Source organism: Rhinopithecus roxellana, chromosome 6, assembly GCF_007565055.1.
Source record: "Rhinopithecus roxellana isolate Shanxi Qingling chromosome 6, ASM756505v1, whole genome shotgun sequence".
In the NCBI taxonomy this organism is placed as follows: Eukaryota; Metazoa; Chordata; class Mammalia; order Primates; family Cercopithecidae; genus Rhinopithecus; species Rhinopithecus roxellana.
The window spans coordinates 23490813-23510911 of record NC_044554.1 but is presented as its reverse complement, the minus strand read 5'-3'; the positions used below and the strand labels follow the sequence as shown (position 1 = coordinate 23510911).

The 20099-nt window shown below is 32.6% G+C and overlaps 1 protein-coding gene across 1 annotated transcript in view; it reads left to right on the top strand.

Moving 5' to 3' along the window:
• The window catches only part of SEMA3A (semaphorin 3A), a 161359-nt gene that overhangs the window by 76982 nt on the left and 64278 nt on the right, over nucleotides 1–20099 (top strand). Inside the window, exon 5 of the mRNA XM_030933411.1 lies at nucleotides 3118–3237. Within this exon, the coding sequence (XP_030789271.1) occupies nucleotides 3118–3237 (120 nt within the window). The remainder of the gene's footprint in view (nucleotides 1–3117; nucleotides 3238–20099) is intronic.

The following is a 20099-nucleotide window of genomic DNA, read 5'->3' as shown; positions in this document are numbered from 1 at the left end:
TCAGAAAGCCACAGAATGTAAATGTCCAAGTTTATTAAATGGCATATACTCTGGTTTGATATTACATTTCTTCTTAATGAGAAATAAGAGAAGATAGAATATACTACTGCCTATGTTTTTGGGCAAAACAACAAAGATGTCATATCTTATCTAGAGCAATCATCATTGATAAGACTCCCCATATAATTCTCACCAGGTAAATATGATCTAAGGCCTGGTGCAACTAAACAGTCACTGACATTAAGCATGGACAAGATGGGAATGTGCCCTTCATGGCCACTTAATCATCTGGTACCCTCCAGTTCAATAAAATCATCTAACTCTTGCCAAAATTAATATTCATGTGGGAAGTAATTTGCTATAGCTGGAGGAACTGGTGCCTAAACTGCATACTTATTTTGGTTTATAAGTCACTTGTTTAATTCTCTTTTAGTCTTAAATGGAGTAGCTCATTTACTGCATACTTCTTCTACTTTCTCTGAAGTAACTTCTCAACTTTTGTGAAAAGAGAAAGAAAATATTATTTCTGCCTTTACATTGGTTTGCACTGATTTTTGTCTTTCTAATATGAGAGTGGATAAAAAAAGTTATAAAACAACCAAATGCAAGAGAGAGATAAACACATTTTCTATCCAAGTAACAGGTTTTAGTTGTTGATTTTACTATTTCAACTGCTTCTTGAATAGACTTTAAATATAATAAACATCATAATTATGGATTTTCTTACCCTAAAGCAAGCTAAATGACAAGACTGATTGATTAATTACATTATTTACTCTAATATTTCCTATTAAACCTCCTGTTGGCATGGTCTGACTAAATTCTGATATTAAATTGTTCAGTTTTCATTTTTTTAATTATTCTATTTCTAGTTTTTTAACTGTGGTTTAGAGGCAAAGAGGTTCAACCAGTAATTTATTATTTTTTATTTTTTTTAAGAAAAGAAGACACAAGCTATCTTCTCACAGGTGTTCCATCATGAAAATGTTTGAAATTTGCATGACCATTTTATGATGTTTTGACAAGACACTTTTAACTGAGACCCTCTTATTCACTCAGAGCAATAACAAATTATTCACCTGATATTTAAAAATACATCATCTATTTGCTAATATTTTGGGAAAAGATTAGATATTACCCTTAATAAAAATGTTGTGGTGCTTGAATATTGGTTAATATTAAAGAGACAACAGGCATTTATGTATTTCAAAGTGGCTTTGAAATTTATACATAGATTATCATAACATTTGTGCATTTTCAGAAAAGGTCTATTTCTGAAAATAAAGGCATATTTTAGTGAGAACAAGTCAGATTTCCACTTGATAGTTAAGTGAGTGAAGAGAGTATAAAGTGCTTTTGAATCCCAAAGACACCATGCTGTGACAATTTAGGATGACACGAGAGAACAATTCACTTACTAATAATTTATACTCAATAAATTATCTAACCATCACTTTTATTTATCTTCAGTCACAACAATCCAAAATGAAAGATCACATTTTTAAACTCAGTTTTCAAGATAAGATTCATATCTATGGATGTTTAAAGTAATAACATGTTTATGTTGCTCAGTGATTTTCTCTGTGTAGCTATTCTCCACTGTTCTGGAGGGTCTCCAAAATCAAGTCTGTTCAGACATATAAGTGAGACAAAGGTTCTACCAAAGGAATTGCTTTGGTTTGGGCCACTATGAATATCAATTTTACATTGCAAAGCCCTTACTTGCAAGTAAGAATTAGGTATGTGAACATATGGTAATGTTACACAAATGCTTAAGTTATAATTTATCTTTGCCCTCTTTATTATCTGCATATTTTCCAAATCAATAAATAAACATTTAACCTATTCGATCAACAAGATAATATTAAGATATACTGTAATTGTCATGGATTATTTGAAGGAAAATGTTTAACTTTTGTTGTTTTGTTTTCAAATAATTCACTGTATGTAGAAAGGCAATTACATGTTTTCTGGAAGAGATAATACAAGGCCCTTTCTGTTTCCAAGTAAGAAAGAGTGATTTTTACAAACTTTGGTTTATTGAAAGGTGGTATGATTAAGTGTAAAAGGCTTGGGATTAAACAAGCCTGGGTTTGAAACTTCACCTTGACTTGCCATTAGCCAAGCAACCTTGAGTTTCTTGAACTGTAAAATAGGGATAACATTATTTACATTATGGGATTGTTAACAGAACTAAATGAGATAACTTGAATGTGTCAAGCCAGTGCCAACTGCCTGACAAACACGGAGTGAAATTCAGTAAATATTAACTTCTCTTTTACCCCCCCTCTTGTCTTTTCCCTTCTATTCTTTACCGTCTGGTTATGATTCCTCCATTATTAAACTCTGACCTAGAGTTAATTCAATTTAAGTAGTAATGAGTCAAAAAGTGATGGAATCTTGCATTGGAGTGATTATGATCTGGGTTTGTCAAAATTCCTTCCTTTTAAAACACATTTCTGCTGTATATGAGGTCATGTGGTTGACTTATTTTTGGACTGGTTGATAGCTTATAACAAATAAAAACACTTCTCCCACTAGATATATTAAAAAATAAAAAGCAAGAAAAAAATTCTGGCAAAAAAAATCAGCATTTCTAAATCATAGCAAAATCTCATTAATTCAGATCCCACTGAGAAAGAAGTGTATAAAAGATTTAATTGCCATTAGAAAAAAGCTATGAATAAAATGTTATAATGATACCTCACTCTACGTTATAAGGATATTAGAACCATGGTAACTTTACACGTATAACAGTAAATGAAATGATATAATAAATGTAGTTTGCATTTTGTGAGTTTGTTAGTGGTCATAGTAGAAAAGAATATAATTTTATGTTTTAGCAAGATTCACTGAATCGGACTTTATTCAGATTTTCTAAGTTTGTACTAGATAAGTAGTCATACACTAAATCAGTGAATAAGTATTTGATAAAATACTTCCTTCAATAAGGACATAGGATTAAAAAATAAGTGACTCTGCATAATGATGCAGACAGCATTTCAGTTTTCCTCTTAGCATGCTCATAACATGAAACTTGCATTTTGTTTGTTCGTTTTGCTTTGTTTTTGCCTTAACTGAATTAAAGAATGTGTATGTGGTTTTGTCACAACACAGATGGAGAATTATACTCTGGAACTGCAGCTGATTTTATGGGGCGAGACTTCGCTATCTTTCGAACTCTTGGGGACCACCACCCAATCAGGACAGAGCAGCATGATTCCAGGTGGCTTAATGGTAGGTGGTTTATGAAAGAAAATAGACATATAACATATGTAACTGTATTAAGTTACTAGAGAACTCTTTTACAGTACATGCAATATGATTTGAAATTTAGTGTGCAGTTAAGCTAATGGTGGTGACTTCATGATGTTGGGTGTGAGAAAGTTCGGCAAAGAAAGAAAAGAGAGATTAAATATTCAGGAAAAGATTCATGTAGTGCCAAATTTGAAGTTTCTCAGTAGTTAGCTATGGAAAGAAAGATCTGGACCGGAGCTACGGAAGGGAGGCAATGGAAAAAGATAAGATGACTTACCAATTCTGTCTTATGGGGACATCACAACAAATCTTACAGGGTAGTATTTTTTTTTTCCTTTACATCTCATATTATTTCCTTGAAAACATCATCTTATATACTAGTGAATGTCAAAAATTGAATGTTATTGCAGTGTGAATAACATATTAATAGTCTTTTCCAAATTTCAAAGGTATTTTAAATCATGATTTCATACGATTCACATTTAATCTTAATCATCCTAAAACCCCTCTCCTATTTTATAGGTTAGGATTTTAAGGTCAATATTTTATCTAATCCAGTAGAAGAATGTTTAGAACAGAAACCCAGTTTTCTGAACTTCAGGCACCGGCTTAACTACTCGATCAAGTAGATGCTTATTATTATTTATTATTATTACTCACTATTTTCTTTTTAGTATAGAAAATAATTTTGGCATGGCAGAAAATATACAAGCTGTATATACCCAAAATAAATAAATACTACTCTTATTCAAAATTTTAACTAAGCAATCTTTTCATATCCTCCTATCTAGAGTTCATTTTTTTTTTTTTTTTGGTTAGTTGTTTACACATTTACCAAAAATTTTTATAAAGGTCCCTAGTATATTAATCATGGTTGTTTTTATTGTTACTTAATGATCTATATTTATGCCTACCTCCAATCTTAAAAAACAAAGCCACCCAATCTCCAATTATCCCTCCATGAAATTTATCCTGCTTGTACATAACTCATTAATAAGAATGAAGCATGAAATTTTTCCTGGTTATACATAATTCATTAAAAAGAAAGACACGGGCCGGGCGCGGTGGCTCAAGCCTGTAATCCCAGCACTTTGGGAGGCCGAGACGGGCGGATCACGAGGTCAGGAGATCGAGACCATCCTGGCTAACACGGTGAAACCCCGTCTCTACTAAAAAATACAAAAAACTAGCCGGGCGAGGTGGCGGGCGCCTGTAGTCCCAGCTACTCGGGAGGCTGAGGCAGGAGAATGGCGTAAACCCGGGAGGCGGAGCTTGCAGTGAGCTGAGATCCGGCCACTGCACTCCAGCCCCGGCGACAGAGTGAGACTCTGCCTCAAAAAAAAAAAAAAAAAAAAAAAGAAAGACACTTATGACTTATAGTCATGTTCTCAGTAAGACGCTTGAATATCTCATTCTATGAACTTCTGCCACACTTGTTGTTCCTGCCTTATTCCAGGAACCCCAAAATATAGTTCATCCCTTCTGTCTTTCATTAGTTGTTAGAGAAAAATCACAGGTCTACCTCTAGATCTCATTGAAATTCCAAGAGACCATGAGTTGCGGGACAACCTTTGTTCTGATCCATCTTATACTTCAAAGTGACTACTCAAAACACAAAACATACCTCAAATTACCTCAATCAGCATCTCTTCCCTCCTGTAACAGCATTTCTGACTGTCCTATAATTTTCCGTGTCGTAGTGAGAAAGGACATGCTCCCTTCCTCCTCGTTTGACCCTTCAGCCTTGGCTCTTAATGGCATCGATATTCCTTGATTAATTTAGTCAATTTACATTTCATTTGTTATCTTTATCTCTTTTTCAGTACTAATTTCTTCCCCCAAGCTAAAATCTTACTTATCCCATGCAAAACTGTTCTGTCATGCTATGCCACAAAGTCCCAATATATCTAAGTTCATAGCTTGGTTAGGACTTGTTTCCTCAGTGTTTCACTACCTTTACTTTAAACCTGGCATGCATCCAATAATTACTTCCTTGAAATTATTCCTCCAAAGGACACTAATGATTTTCTATTACTTTTTATTAATCTCTACTTTGACAATGTCTCCTGCAGTATTTATCATTAACTAGCCCATTCTTTTAAAGTCTCTTCTCTTAGCTTCCCCTATTTCTTGACCTCCCAAGTTTTCTCTAAATTTGACATCACTTCTTTACTGTTTTAAATCCTAACGATGCCTAACATAATTGATGATTGCATACAAACACTGTGGTAATCAAAGGGGATTAGACATGTAATCAAATGTTCCTCTGTCACCGGGGGTAGAGAGTTTCATGGTACCTGAGTGGCCATGTGAGAAATTTGATGTCTCACCGGGGAAAAGAAAAGGTGCTGAGATGAAGAGAAGAGCATGTGCAGAACTCCAAAAACCCAGAGGAATATTCTAGAATATCCAGTATAAATTATTAGTCCTAGGATGTGTGCAGAGGCAAAATTAGTAGGAAAAAAAAAAAAAAAAAAACCCTCTTAACTTTGCTATCTGGTTTGTTCACAAACTGAAATATTTGTGTGGGAGGGAGAATGTTTGTTTTTCTATTTAGAAAGAAGACTTTGATCTACTAAGTACCCTAAAGGGCACACAGTCTTTCTCTGTCCATGAGAAACAAAATCTCATTAGAAGATGGAATAACATAAAGGAGAGTATAGTATCCATTTCATTTTTATGGCCTCGGAGAAAAAAAAAAGCCATCAAGTTAAAGCTGCTTTTATGCTGCACACTCACATGTTGACAGCTGAGTCTGAAGAATTTACACTGTGGGAAAACACAGTCATTGTCCACAGCTCTGTACTTCATCTCTGAAAATGTGTAGTTCATTTGAGAATTCAGTTATCAGTCTCTCAGCACTAAACGTGAGAACTGATTTTTCCAAATTAGCACAAAGGTTACATCTGACAGGGTGCAAAAAACAGAACTGCTGCAAGATGGAGGATACAGACATGTTTGAGATAGAACCAAGGGCCTCTGAGTCACAAGCCTTGTGACATTAAATGCCATTACACAATAAAATTGAAAACGTAATGTTTACACATTCATGCATAAAATAAATGAGTTTTGAGGCATCAGCATAGAGTACACAATCATATGTGTTCCAGAATTAATACATTGCTTTGCAAAGTATTTTTTTCAAGGGTCTTCAGGGTTATTAAAATTAATTTCAGCATAGGACTTTATTTTTCTCAAATCAATTCAACTCTTTTGGAAGAATCAGTTCACCTATTTTAGATGACTTTTAATTTTTGTTCCTGGTAAGGACAAACAAACAACAAAACAGTTGTCTAAAATTGAAACTTGAAATATCTTGATTTATTAAAATGGAGTTTCACTACTTTCATAACTAGAAAATTTATATAATGATGCCAATAAACGTTTAAATTCAATTTTAACAGGAAAATTTAGGGGTGAATAACACTTTCAGATTAAGAAACTTCAGACAATGGAATCTGTTGTGTATTTTACATTTTAACATGTAATAACATTCTTAAAACATCTTCATTAGTTACAATAAACCCTAATTTAGGGTTTCTAAATGTTATAACAATTTTTTATTTCAGAAAATATACTGCTGGGGTTTGGTATGATGTGCCAAAATCCAGTAGCTTTTCTTATGCTACATAAATTCTCTCAGTATTATATGGTTTCAAATTTCAATTCCAACTTCAGCTGAATGTGGAAATAAAGTAAAATTGTTCTGTGTATATTTATAGTAAGGAAACAGATAAATTTATGCTGCTGTTATCATAATGATATCTTAGCATTTAGTATGAAAATACTACTACCTAGTTATTCTCCATATTAACAATTCATTAGAGCAGTTGGATTACTAGCCCAATTTATTTTTCTTATTTGATGGAGACTGTTTTCCAGTATTGTTTATGTCTTGGAGTAATAGTGGGATGATACGTGATTTGGAAAAAAGACTATCTTTAGAATGAGGCATGGTTTCACTTTACTTTGGCCCTTACAGTAATGAAATGAACAGAGGTACTACCTGTCTCCTATAGTTATTGTGGAAAAATAACCACATAATAATGTATAAAAAGCACTGAGCAAGTTATTGGTATGTAGTAAGCACTTAATAAATGCTAATTATCTGGGTACCCTTTATCCCACTTCTGTTGGGTGGAGCACACTGAGGAAGCTTGGCCTGACTCACTCTGTGAGTGATTATGTCTGAGTCAGGGTGAAAGGGCAGCCAGAGTCGGGTTTAATACACGAAACCACATGGATCCCAAGGCCTGGGGAACACAAACAGACCTAATTACAATGCCTGGAGTGTGACGCCTTCCCACTCACTTCAGGAAGACCTGTTTTCTTTTAGTGGAATTTCCTAAAAGGATCGTGCTTGTAGATAGACTAACCCACTTGCTCTTTTTCTGTAATTGAAATGGTATGCAAGTCATCACTCCACTTCCTCTCACTTGTAATATTCATACCCTGATGGCCTGCCCTCATTGGAATCAGCATAGCTTCCTCTGTGGTCATGTACTAGGATATTTCGTACTCTCTTAAGATTCAAATTTCTCCACAACATGCGTTTTTAGAAAACTAGACCCAGTGACGGAACATATGACTGCAAATAAACTATGAATACACAAGTTAACATTACATGTTACCAGATACCCAATCTCAAATCACTTGTACAGCTCTTTTAATACACTATTTTGATCTTACTATCTTTGGAGACATAAAAAACGTTGGAGTATCCAATTGCATTTTCTTTAATAAGTAAAACAGATTATCTAGTTTTGCATAATGTCAGACTTCTGATGATGTCATTTTTGATTATTTCTTTGGCTTAAGCAAGTTAGTAATATTTTGCTGACCTTTGGGGAAAAAGCCCTCTATAAGCCTATTTCATGCTTATTTGAGCAGATGAGTGTTAGAGGAGCTGAGAGATCATTCAGTTAAAACAACAGCAACAACAAAGGTCCTCTTAGTTTTTATAGTCAATGAAAGAAGAAAACAAGAATGCAGTATTTTTAAACATTTGTATTATGCATTCTATGAGTAAGCAGTGTATGCATTAACTAGCAATTCTAGAGTATCAATGTATAAAGTAACAGAAATAAAATGACAATCCTTACAGTTATTTTCTTTAAATTACGCTGAAAATTTGAATATGCAAACTTTAGAACAATAGTTATGTCTATACCTAAAGACAACTTAGTAGTTAAGTTTTGTTTTCTCAGGAATCGATTACTCAGAAAAATTTTCATCTTAACAAATAATGCACAGCCATTAGAAATGTATCTTTTTAAACAATAAGTATACACCATGAAATTATTCTACTCTCTAAATAATAATACATTTAATCAAATCACTAAATATCTCTTTTTTTCATAAAGAGCTAAAAGTTACCAAAATATATCATCACTTGACATCCTTTATCAAGGACATACTTTCTCTGTCACTTTTTGTCTAAGGAACATAATGACTTTTAGCGAGTTTTTTGAAATTACTAATAAGGAAATATGAATAAAACTTTGGAATAAAAATTAACTCATTAATGGCAATATGTTTAAAAACTGATTTTATTTTTTTCCAGGCTTCTAAGAAAAGCGACCTGAATAAAGTTGTTCAAATTTTGCCATTTGATTTTTTTTTAAATCTTCGGGTAAAACGTACAACTCTCAGATGTGGCATATAGGCAGCAAATTTTGAATGTCTTGCTTTGAAATTAACAGTTGATGAGAGTAGAAATATAAGATTTAGAAGTATTATTATATTTTCTCAAGCTAATCCTGCTTTTTAAATGAAAGTTGATCAAAACATGAGACAATGTATTGGACAATTCTTTATATCAAAGGCAGCTTCCTTTTTCTTCTTGTTTTTTACATTTTTTTCTCTCTTGTCTCACCATCAGTTTAATGAATACACAGCCTGTCTTTACCAATTTCCTCTTCTAGAGTCACTACATTCAAAGCTTGGTGGGTCTCAATAGGGATTTACTGCTGACTGGGTAATCTGGGTTCCTGTGTGCAGTGACATCAAGCAAGAGATTTACCAAGAGAAGTGGATGCCATGACAATGCATGTAACCATGGTGTGACCGGCCTCCCTGACATGGCTCTCAAAAGCTTTCCCTCTGTGAAAACAGAAGCCTGTTTGCAAATTAATTAGTTTCTGGCGGCAGCTTGATTGTTGACCCAGAGTTTGTAGAGTGGAAAAACAATCAGATTAGTGTGCTCAGGGTAAAAGACCAGTGTGCACTTGCGTGTGGCTTGCTCAACTATTGAAGCTATGAATGGAGTGAAACAAATTCTATTCTGAGAAGCCCAGGCAGAGGTTAAGTGTGATGAGCCTAGAGCTCCCCAACAGCAGGGGCTGGGGAATTAAAGGATTTTACCCAGATCAAGCTGAATGACAGGAAGCAATGCCATTGAATTTTAATGGCATGGATAGTTTTGACCAGAAAAAAAAAAAAAAAAAAAAGAGAGAAAAAGCCACTTGTTATACCCTAATCACTCTGAGTGAAAGGAATGGGTTTGCAATATTATGAAATATTCAATGTAGGTTTGATGCAAATACTTTCAGAATAGAAGATTTCAGAAACTTTCACAGTGGAAGATATTAATGACAGTATCTCAAAAGGTCATATAATATTTATTTTAAAGTTCTAAAATAACCTGCCTTTCCATGTTGATAAAATATGTGTTCATATATCTACTCTACTATTATATAAGATATAATCCTCAGATTCACTATAAAATTAATACTGAGACAGAGGGAAATGTTAACTTATGAGAATATATTTTCTTGTGTTTATTTTTACAAATATCAGTTTAGATAATTATACCTAGAAATTGTGTCTACAGGCTTAGGACAAATTCTAGATGCAATTTTTTTATTAATTAAAATTTATTTTGATAAAGTTATTGATTAGGGTTAATTTTATAAGATTGCATAACACTTTAAGCCATATATACATTTCTTTTTGGATATAACTGATAGATTTCTCCCTAAATACAGCACTGATTACTATCACAATACTCTCTCATTCAAAAATCGTTTATGTCTCTCAATTTACAAGCAAATTGAATCCAGATTCTGCTGCCTGTCAAGTCCTTTATCATCTAATCCTAAGTGACCTCTCCAATATTAAACTCTACCATACTCAAATCAAATAGAGCTGGTGGCCCTCAAATTTGCTATCTTTTTCATATAGCCTTACCATTTGCCCATGGGATTTTAAGTGTTTGCACCTTTGAACCCCAAGACCAGATAGATTTATGTGTGTAGTTATCACAGGGCCTAACATCCAGCCTCCTACCCTAGGATATATGAAATAGGAAACTAATGAATCTCTTCAGGGGCCCTAAAGTTAATCTGCCTCAGTTTGTATCCCAGTTCCTCCATTTATTACTTACATGACTTTGGGAGCCATTTAAGTTATTTGTATTTGCCACACATTTAAGGTTTGTAAGAAAGGGTTAATAGTAATATCTCATACTGTTTTTCTGAGAATGCATGAGGCAGTGTATATAGGGCAATTAGAACAGTATCTGATAATACAGTAAATGCTCATGTTAACTGTGATTGCTGCTGCTGTTACCTATATCCACCTCCATGCAAAGCAGACAATACACATTTAGTAAATTGATACAACAAACAACTCTGAAGTTTATGCTTGTCTTCCTTTAAATATTGTCAAGCTATTTGGTTATATTTTAACTGATAGCTACTATCATTATATGGGGAAATTAGTATGTCAGGAATATGTAATATGTTTCTAGTAATAGTTTTAGCTTTAGTATTAAAATAATAAAACACATTATGTTTTACAAAATTAGAAGATGAAACAATGAAATTATAAACAACAGCTAAGGCCAAATTGTAATGAAATGTGTTTCTGTACATGTTAATTTATCTCTAGTAAGTATAATACTTATAACGTAATAAACTTAAATAAATAAGCAATTAGGTTAATTCTGCAGTAATTTTTTTCAGTAAAATGGTTAAGAAGACATTAACTGCATTTATGACTCTCCTGCTACATCGCAGTTTAACATTTAAATTTTTCATGAGGGGTCGTCAACTATAATCTTTGGGATGACTGTTAACAGCATGGAGTTTCTGGAGACCTACTGTCTGACTTCGGCAACTGTAAAGAGATCTCTTTGTGACCTAGTGTGAGCTCTCTGTGATCAATTTCTCCTTTTCAAATGAGAATAACTGCAGTTTCTCTCTCATTTGGTTATTATGAGAATCAGGTATGAATTAATTATGTAGTGCATTTGGAAAAGTGACTACTATAAAAATCACAAGAAGTTCAGTTGATGTTGTGTTAATATTGTGTAAGAATTTTAATGAATGGAACAATTAAAATACATAAATACACCAAGTGCTAAAAATGTAGTAAAATGCAAAATCTCATTAAACTGTGCAGCCACGTATTTCTAGGAAAGTAATCAAAGTGGCTTAGGGAAAACAAGACCAGATGAAGTGATAGTGATCTAAGTGATATGAATCTATACATACAGGATTTCTTGCCTAATGGTGTCTGCTCATTTTGATGAAAATAAATTGACTCTGCTTCATAAAAAGAAAAAGTATTTTTCTAAGCTTAGTGACATACTTATTGCTAAGTTACTTACATACAACAAAAAGGCATTAAAAATGTTCTAAGCTTCATACATCAACTAAAAATTTTATTCAGGTAAAGGATCTTTAAAAATATTTCCCCAATAATACTGGTAAAAACCATGTGTATTTAGATGCCCTTAAAATAAACATTTTCAAGGTAGAAATATACAGGTTACTACATGACTAAAGAAATTAGACAAGAGAATATCAAAGTCCTTGTTCTCAGCCAATTATCAGTTTCCTATAGCACTTTTTTATTATCACATACATTTTGCATTTTAAGTTGCATACCATTATATATTTATTATTATTATTTAAAAATCTATTCAAAAATAGAGTTTTGCTTTTAAAATGAATCACAATTTGTTTCTAGTGATAATTTTATAAATTAATATGGGTGCAGTTTTGTCATTAGAAATATGGTTTTTATTATTTTACTTGAAGATTTGCTAAATTTTAATTACTGTTGGATTTCACAGAGGCTAATTGCATAAGACACTCATCAAAAATGTAACTTTTTAATGTGTTTACAAGTTTGTCTGAATTCTTATGAATCCAAACAATAATCTCTACAAATGATTTGAAAGTTAGCCAGGTATGGTGGCATGCACCTATAATCCCAGTTACTTGGGAGGCTGAGGTGGGGGGATCACCTGAGCCTGGGAGGTCAAGGCTGCAGTGAGCTGTGATCATGCCACTGCACTCCAACTTAGGTGACAGAGCCAGACCATGTCTCAAGCAACGAGAACTATAACAACAACAAATAAACAAAAGATACCAGGGCTTTGATATCACAGAGAGCTTTCCCATACATTTGTAAGGGTATTTATGGAAAACTGGTGTTGCTATTCTCATTGATGAATTGGAACTATTACATGTCCTCTAGGATAGGAAAACAGGTAATCCTAAAGAGAAAACAAAATTTAGAAAAAGAAAAAAAAACCTCACTCAGCTATTTGGAAGGAATCTGCAAAGAATGACGAAGGAGCGGGAAGAAGAAAGGCAAAAAAGAAAATAATTCCTAACGGTTAATAATAATTTCCTGATCAGATTTTTGTCATTACTTGATTATATTAAACATGTATCATCTTAATAAAATCAATGACATCAACAAAGAAATAAATATCCCCAAATGGTATAAAGTCTTCTATCCAAAGGTTTAACTCTCAATTTTATAATGCAAGTTATAGGTGATACATACTTAAGGACTTTTCTCTAGGCTCAAAACATTTTTTAAAATGCTACTGGAACATACATTAATTCCTAAGAATACTCAGATTACCATTTTATATCTGACCATATGGTTGTCTGTAAAAACAATTAAGATACTATGTAACATAATATGATAGAGGTAAAATAGCTACATTATTAATGAGAAGTTAAGACTAGGTATTTCTCTACAGAGATTAAGCTATTCATTTCAGTTACTGTTTATCAATTTGTTTCTTTTTGAAATTTTGATTTTCAGTAAGTATTTTTATATTCCCAAGTCTAGTCTCTTCTCCTCTCATTCAACGACGTTTCTGTTTACCTGTAGAAAATTTAGGTTTCTAAATCACCCCAGTTACCTACACAGAATGTTATTCTCTTCTCATTTCCCTACTGCGATATAAGTCCTCCTAGAATCACTGATAATAGCACAGTGTATGAACTACATTTGGTAGCTGCCAATATATACTCTGGCAACTTCCACTTTCTACATGCAAATAGCATTCACTAGGTTCAAGGAACTGTTGTTACAAGAAACAAAATTAAGTGAAAACCCTGCCTTCCAGGATAATACCTATAGTACTTTTTATCTAATGAAAAACCCTAGAAGTCTTAACACATCAATAGGATCATATTCATATATTTCCAAAATGTTTTTATATCTCAAAACCATTGTTTAACCCGTAGAGAAAGGGAGGAGTTACTATCCATCTTCCTTTAGATTAAACACATTTTTGGATCCCATTGATTTTCAGGCTCTCAACCTAGTATTACAACTACAGACTGGGGATTTCACTATAAATGAAAGCAGGAGATGACAACTTATGAGGCAGGCTTTCCTTTGTCTAAATATATCCAGTCTTCTGTTAGAGAGTGTGTGTACAAGAGAGTTCAAAACAAAAGAAATTGGAAATTATTTTTTTAAGTTTTGAAGAAAAGGACAGGAATCAGTTGGAACCAGAAAAACTATGTATTATTTCTAGATTATATGACTGTAGATTTTTAAATTATGTTATCTCAGTGACAAATGTCCCTAACTATAAGTAAATTGTGAACAGAAATCATAGAAAAAATAATGAGATGAAAAAGATTGGTGTTTAGAAAGAAGTAATCAGAGAGTGGGGAGAAACCAGAAACAGTATTCTTTTCTATTCAGTAGAAGCTTGATAACTGACACCGTGGACTGTTATCACAGTAAAATAAGGTGTCTTCAGCTAGTCTCTGCACTTTAAAAGCCACATGTAAAATGATATAAATTAATCATTAGGAATAATCGTGGTTCTTGATCCAGACATTTTTCCCAGAGTTAAGGGGTTTTATTTTGCTTTAAGATTTTAATTTTTTCTTTGATTATTTAAAGGAATGAATAAATAGGAACCTAAAAAATACATGTTCTAAGAAAATTTCTTAATTTTTTTCATCTTAATCAATGATAAACACAATAATACACTTACAATATAGACAAAAAAAATTTAACATGTTATTTGCTATAGAATTTTTATGTACCAGTAATTTTACTGCCTTCCTATTTTATGATTAAAGAAAATAAAAAGCACAGTCATTTCCCAACTTCTTTGGGTTTTACTATATAAATGTGTGAATTGTGTTTGTTCGCATATTTTTTAAATTGCCTTTCTATTTACATAAAATCTGTAAGCATTTTCGTTGGTCTCAGTAAGATCTGGAGGCATATTATTTTAAAAGATGGTGAAATGTATTTTATTTGTTGTTTTTAACTGATAAATATATGTATAACATTTCATATAGATGGTCTAATAATTTTATTCTAATTAATATCTAATTATAGAAAACTCAGCATTGTCCAGGAATAATGATTCTAGGTATTTTCTAATAGTTACTCTAAAGGAAAAGGTAGAAAATATTAGGTCCACTAGAAAGTAAACCTAACTTTAATTTATATAAAGATACTGGAAATCATTTCTTTGTGCTAATAACATAAAATGAGAGGAACCATGTGCTTATTCAAAAGAAAGTTGGAGCGAGACTCCGCCTCAAAAAAAAAAAAAAAAAGAAAGTTGGAAGTATCAGATTAGTTTAGAAAAAGCTTTATTAGTCTTGATGAGGTACCTATGCAAACAACTCCATATGAGCACTCAATAAGGGGAAAACAACAACAACAACAAAAACAAAAACAGGAAATAGGATTAATGGCGTGCCTGCACTGAACAAAGACCAATACTTGATAGCCATAAGCGGCAATTTAAAATTGTACCCACCAAATTGTAGGTGTCGTGACATTGGTGTTATTACACTGAGTATTTGAAAGTTTTATCATTAAAAGCAATATTTGAAAAATTGGCAGTCCTACAGAAGTAAATAACTGAAATAATCATGAACAATAGAGAGACTATATTTGTATTGTATTTTGTTATCTTCAAAATGCTATCTACAAGAGCACTTCTTTTTCCCAAAAACCCCGTGAACTAGAAAACTGTTGATAATCGAATTAAGTAACCTGCAAAAAGTTAGTTATAAACTGATATTTACTGATAACTGAGATTAAATTCATTTTACAATTAATTTTATGAAATTAATTTTACCATGTTAAAAATTTACACATTTCTGCAATTTGTAAAATATTTACATGTAAGGAATGTTTGTCGAGTCAGATACATACTGTTGCAAGGTAAGATAAAAGAGCATAGCAGGCCAGGCGCAGTGGCTCATGCCTGTAATCTCAGTAATTTGGGAGGCTGAGACAGGCGGATCCGTTGAGGTCAGGAGTTCGAGACCAGACCAGCCAACATGATGAGACCCTATCTCTACTAAAAATACAAAAATTAGCCGGGTGTCGTGGTATGTGCCTGTAGTTCCAGCTATTTGGGAGGCTGAGGCAGGAGAATCACTTGAACCTGGGTAGCAAAAGTGACAGTGAGCTGACATCATGCCATGGCACTCCAGCCTGGATGACAGAGTAAAACTCTGCCTAGAAAAAAATAAATAGATAAAAACAAAAAAATGCCAAAGTTGAAGGATTCTATCATACCATAGTTCACAAACCAAAGATTTGCGTTATTTATACATAGTTAAAATCACTGAAAGCTTAGCTTGTGTAGACCCTTGCTACTACATGTGCGGCACTTGAACTAACAGGATGTGCATCCATGGAATCTTTTTCAAAATGTGGAATCTCAGGGCCCACTCAGTTCTACTGAGTGAGAATCTGTCCTCTATCAAGAGCCCACATTAAAATTTGAGAAGGACTCAACTAAACTACCAAAGTATATTATACTTTTGATTATTAAAAGAGACATAAAAATGGTTTTTGTTCCCTTTTACCTGAATAGATTATTTTATATCCCTACTTTTAGCACAAAATAATGTGTATGGCAGGGCAGGTGCATCATTATTTAGATTCAGTTTACTGCTCATTTGTGATGTAATTCAAATTTTGCAATTTAAGAGGGATAAATTCTTTGTGCATCTCAAATTAGTGGCTTGTTCCATTTAAGCTGGGAAGATGAAAACACAGTCTAACTGTATTCTTTGAACAGGTAGGTTGGATTTTCAAGCAACAATCAATGAAAGCGCATCTAACACTGCTTGAATCATTTCACTGAGGCAGTGTCAGATTAATATAGCTGCTAGCACTATTACCAAGTTTTGTTTTTAAACCTTTTTTTTAAAATGCTCTTTATGATAGCCTAAAAATTTTCCATAACTACATATTAAGAATTTTAAAAATATGCAGTAGAGGTCATGACTTCTGGGTTTCAAGAAAAGTCTCAAAGTACAGTGGTTTAAAAAAGTTGTTTCCAGAAGAGGTTAATATGAATTAACTGTCTTTAACTGGAACCACACAAAGACTAATGGTGTATTTTAAAGAATAAATAGAGTGATAAAACAGCAAATAGTATTTATAATATGTGATAATCTGCAATCTTTTCCCTGTAAACATCTTTTTGTCAGAAGCTCTCAGTAAAGGAAAGCAAGGAAGATTTTTAGTGCAAAACAACAACTTAAAACTCAAATATGAAACCATGAATTATACACCTTATGTTAAAACTTTAAATTTTATGTCATAACCTTAAACTTTAAATTATAGATATATAATATGATTTATATAAATAAAATATCACTTCTCCAATATAAAAAGAACTCTTCAAATTCATGTAAATATAACAACTTTTGTACTATTTAGTTCACCAAGATAGGATACTAAACAAATAAATAATAATTATTTATTTTCAATATATTATGATTAGAAAAGTTCAAAAACCATGGTAGTTAATGTTGAATTTGAATTCTTATTTCTTAAAAGATAATAAGATCTTTCAGATTAAACAGAATGTGTGATAAGAATTGTTTTGTATGAATTCTAATTACTTTGAAAATTATGCTGTAAATTATCTGCTTTTCTGCCTTGAATTTCCTTCTCATATAATTAGGATTTTCAAGAATCAAAACTCTTATTGTCTCTTATGAACAAAAGCCATAGAAACTGCTAATTATATTGCAGTTAAACATGTTTTTCTTCTTTGTAAAGATCCTGAATTTCTGGTGTTTTTGAGAACATTTTTTGACCATGGAATAATAGAAGTGCTGAAGCTCCTCTTGTGTAGCAATCAGTATAATTAGGTTCTATCTATAATCACATTCATGTTATTTAAAAAGTTACCACGGTCTGTGTCAAATAAAAATTGACCTAAATCTTTCCTGGTCCCTAACTCATTATTTTATTTTAAGAATCAGGCCACATTCTTATATATCTCCCTTTCACTAGACCCCTAGGGTCTAATCAGGGGCAACTCAGAGGACAAGCCATGGTGCCAATGCCATCCTCTACTGAGTACTTGAACTCCTCGCATGCCCTAGGGAACAGGTGGTCATCAAAACAAACTTTCTCCATTTTGCATAAAATTAACTTTTTATTTCACGGTATAAATGTTTTGTGAGATTACGTATTCAACAATTTTTGTTAAAGTAAGTTTTATGATTATTTGACAATCTTTTTGTATTTTGAATTAAACAGTCACTGGAATTCACAAATACCCATGTTTTTATCTGTAGATTCTAACCTATTTTTCAGAAGAAGAAAAGTACGCATAAATTGAGTATCTGCTTATATTTTAGGACACTTTAACACAAAAAAAATTAAGTTGTTATTACGTATTTGCTTTTGTTTTTCTGTTGCTTATTGGTTTTCTTGTTTGGTTTTTGACTATGTTTATTGTCAATCAGTTTATCTTTGACTCATGTATAGAATATGTGGGCAAAAAAATTATATAAAACCTTTAAGAAATGTTTTAGAGCACAGACAAAGATGAAAAAGATTTTCAAGTCATCCAACTTACATGGAGTTATAATATCACCAATAAAAATACTGGACAGGGCCAGGTACAGTGGCTCACGCCTGTCATCCCAGCAATTTGGGAGACTGAGGCAGGTGGATCACAAGGTCAGGAGATTGAGACAATCCTGGCCAATATGGTGAAACCCTTTCTCTACTAAAATACAAAAAATTAGTGAGGGGTGGTGGCACACACCTGCAGTCCCAGCTACTCGGGAGGCTCGGGCATGGGAATTGCTTGAATCTGAGAGGTGGATGTTGTAGTGAGCCGAGATCGCACCACTGCACTCCAGCCTGGCGACAGAGCAAGACTCCATATCAAAAAAACAAAACAAAACAAAACAAAACAAAAAAGTGTACAAAAGGTAAAACTAGAAGCATATATGTTTATGAATATCTAAATATTCCAAATAAAATTATACAATCAATTCTATTAAGAATTTTCTTAGCTCAGTTCATTAACTTAATATTTAAAATGAAATATGTGCTTTCCCCAGTACAATGTTAAAAATTAGATAGAAATAGAAATCTTTTTTTTTTTTCTGATCAATTTAAATATGTTAGCTAGGAGAGGAAGAAAATGTTCTTAACATAACCAAGAAACAGTTGAATCCCAATTAAAGTTCTTAATGGATACAAACGCGTTATTAATTCAAGGCATCTGTTATTATAATTGTTGTTTGGAAAACATATATGTGTATATGAGATGCATCTTAAACTTATCTAGACTCCTTGTTTTAAACATAAACAATGAGTGAGATATGACTGTGGGTTGGAGAAAAAGTTGAAACAAGAATTGGTATATTTTTCTTTTTTCTCAGAGAGATTTAAATCATGCCTGTACTGTATCTTTTTGGTGTGTTCAGTTTGTTTAGCTCCTGCTGAAGCACTGAAACTTTAAGAAAAATAAATCACACACACTTAAACGTACTTGTTTCATCTCATTTAATAAAGCAGAGTAAGCACACTGTCTAAAAATTTGATGAACTTCCTGGCAAACGGAAGAAAAACGTGCTCTAATTTAAAAATGAGGTAGGTTAGGAAATACCATGTTTCTTGAATCACTACCAATTTTCCCTTTAAAGAGAACGTTTTAGTGTGAAGTCATCGATTAAATAAAATCATATAAATTACTTGCTATCATAGAGCAAAGGTTGTCTAAATAGAAAGTTCTAATATTATTTGGGTGTAGGATATGAAGGTTTGCTGCCTTGGTTTACTTCATCCAAGTTCAACAGTTATTTTTAATTGCATTGTAGGAAAATGTTTTAATTACATCTTGAACATGAGCCCCACTGAGAAGATCATTTTGTTTCTAAAGAGCAGAGTGTTTTTATTTACATTCCACTTTTCTTTTATACCGACATTCTTGTGTTGACAATGTAAAAAGATGATCATCTTGTCCTCCAAATCTTTTCAGTTTTATAGAAACTCATTTAAAAAATGTGTATTGTCTTTATGTCTTTAAATGTAATTAAGGGCAATATCCAAATTACTACTTTCTAAAATATGTGTGTGTGTGTGTGTGTGTATGTGAAAGGGATGTGTGTACATATGTGTAACCTTGTGAGATAATAAAAAAATTGTTCCTAGAGATTATTTACCTAATGAAATTCTATCAGATATAATCAAATGACAAAAGCATCTAATCTAATCGCACACCAGGTTTATACCTAATGTAATTCAAAAGCATAATAATGTAAATTATTCAAGGACAGTTG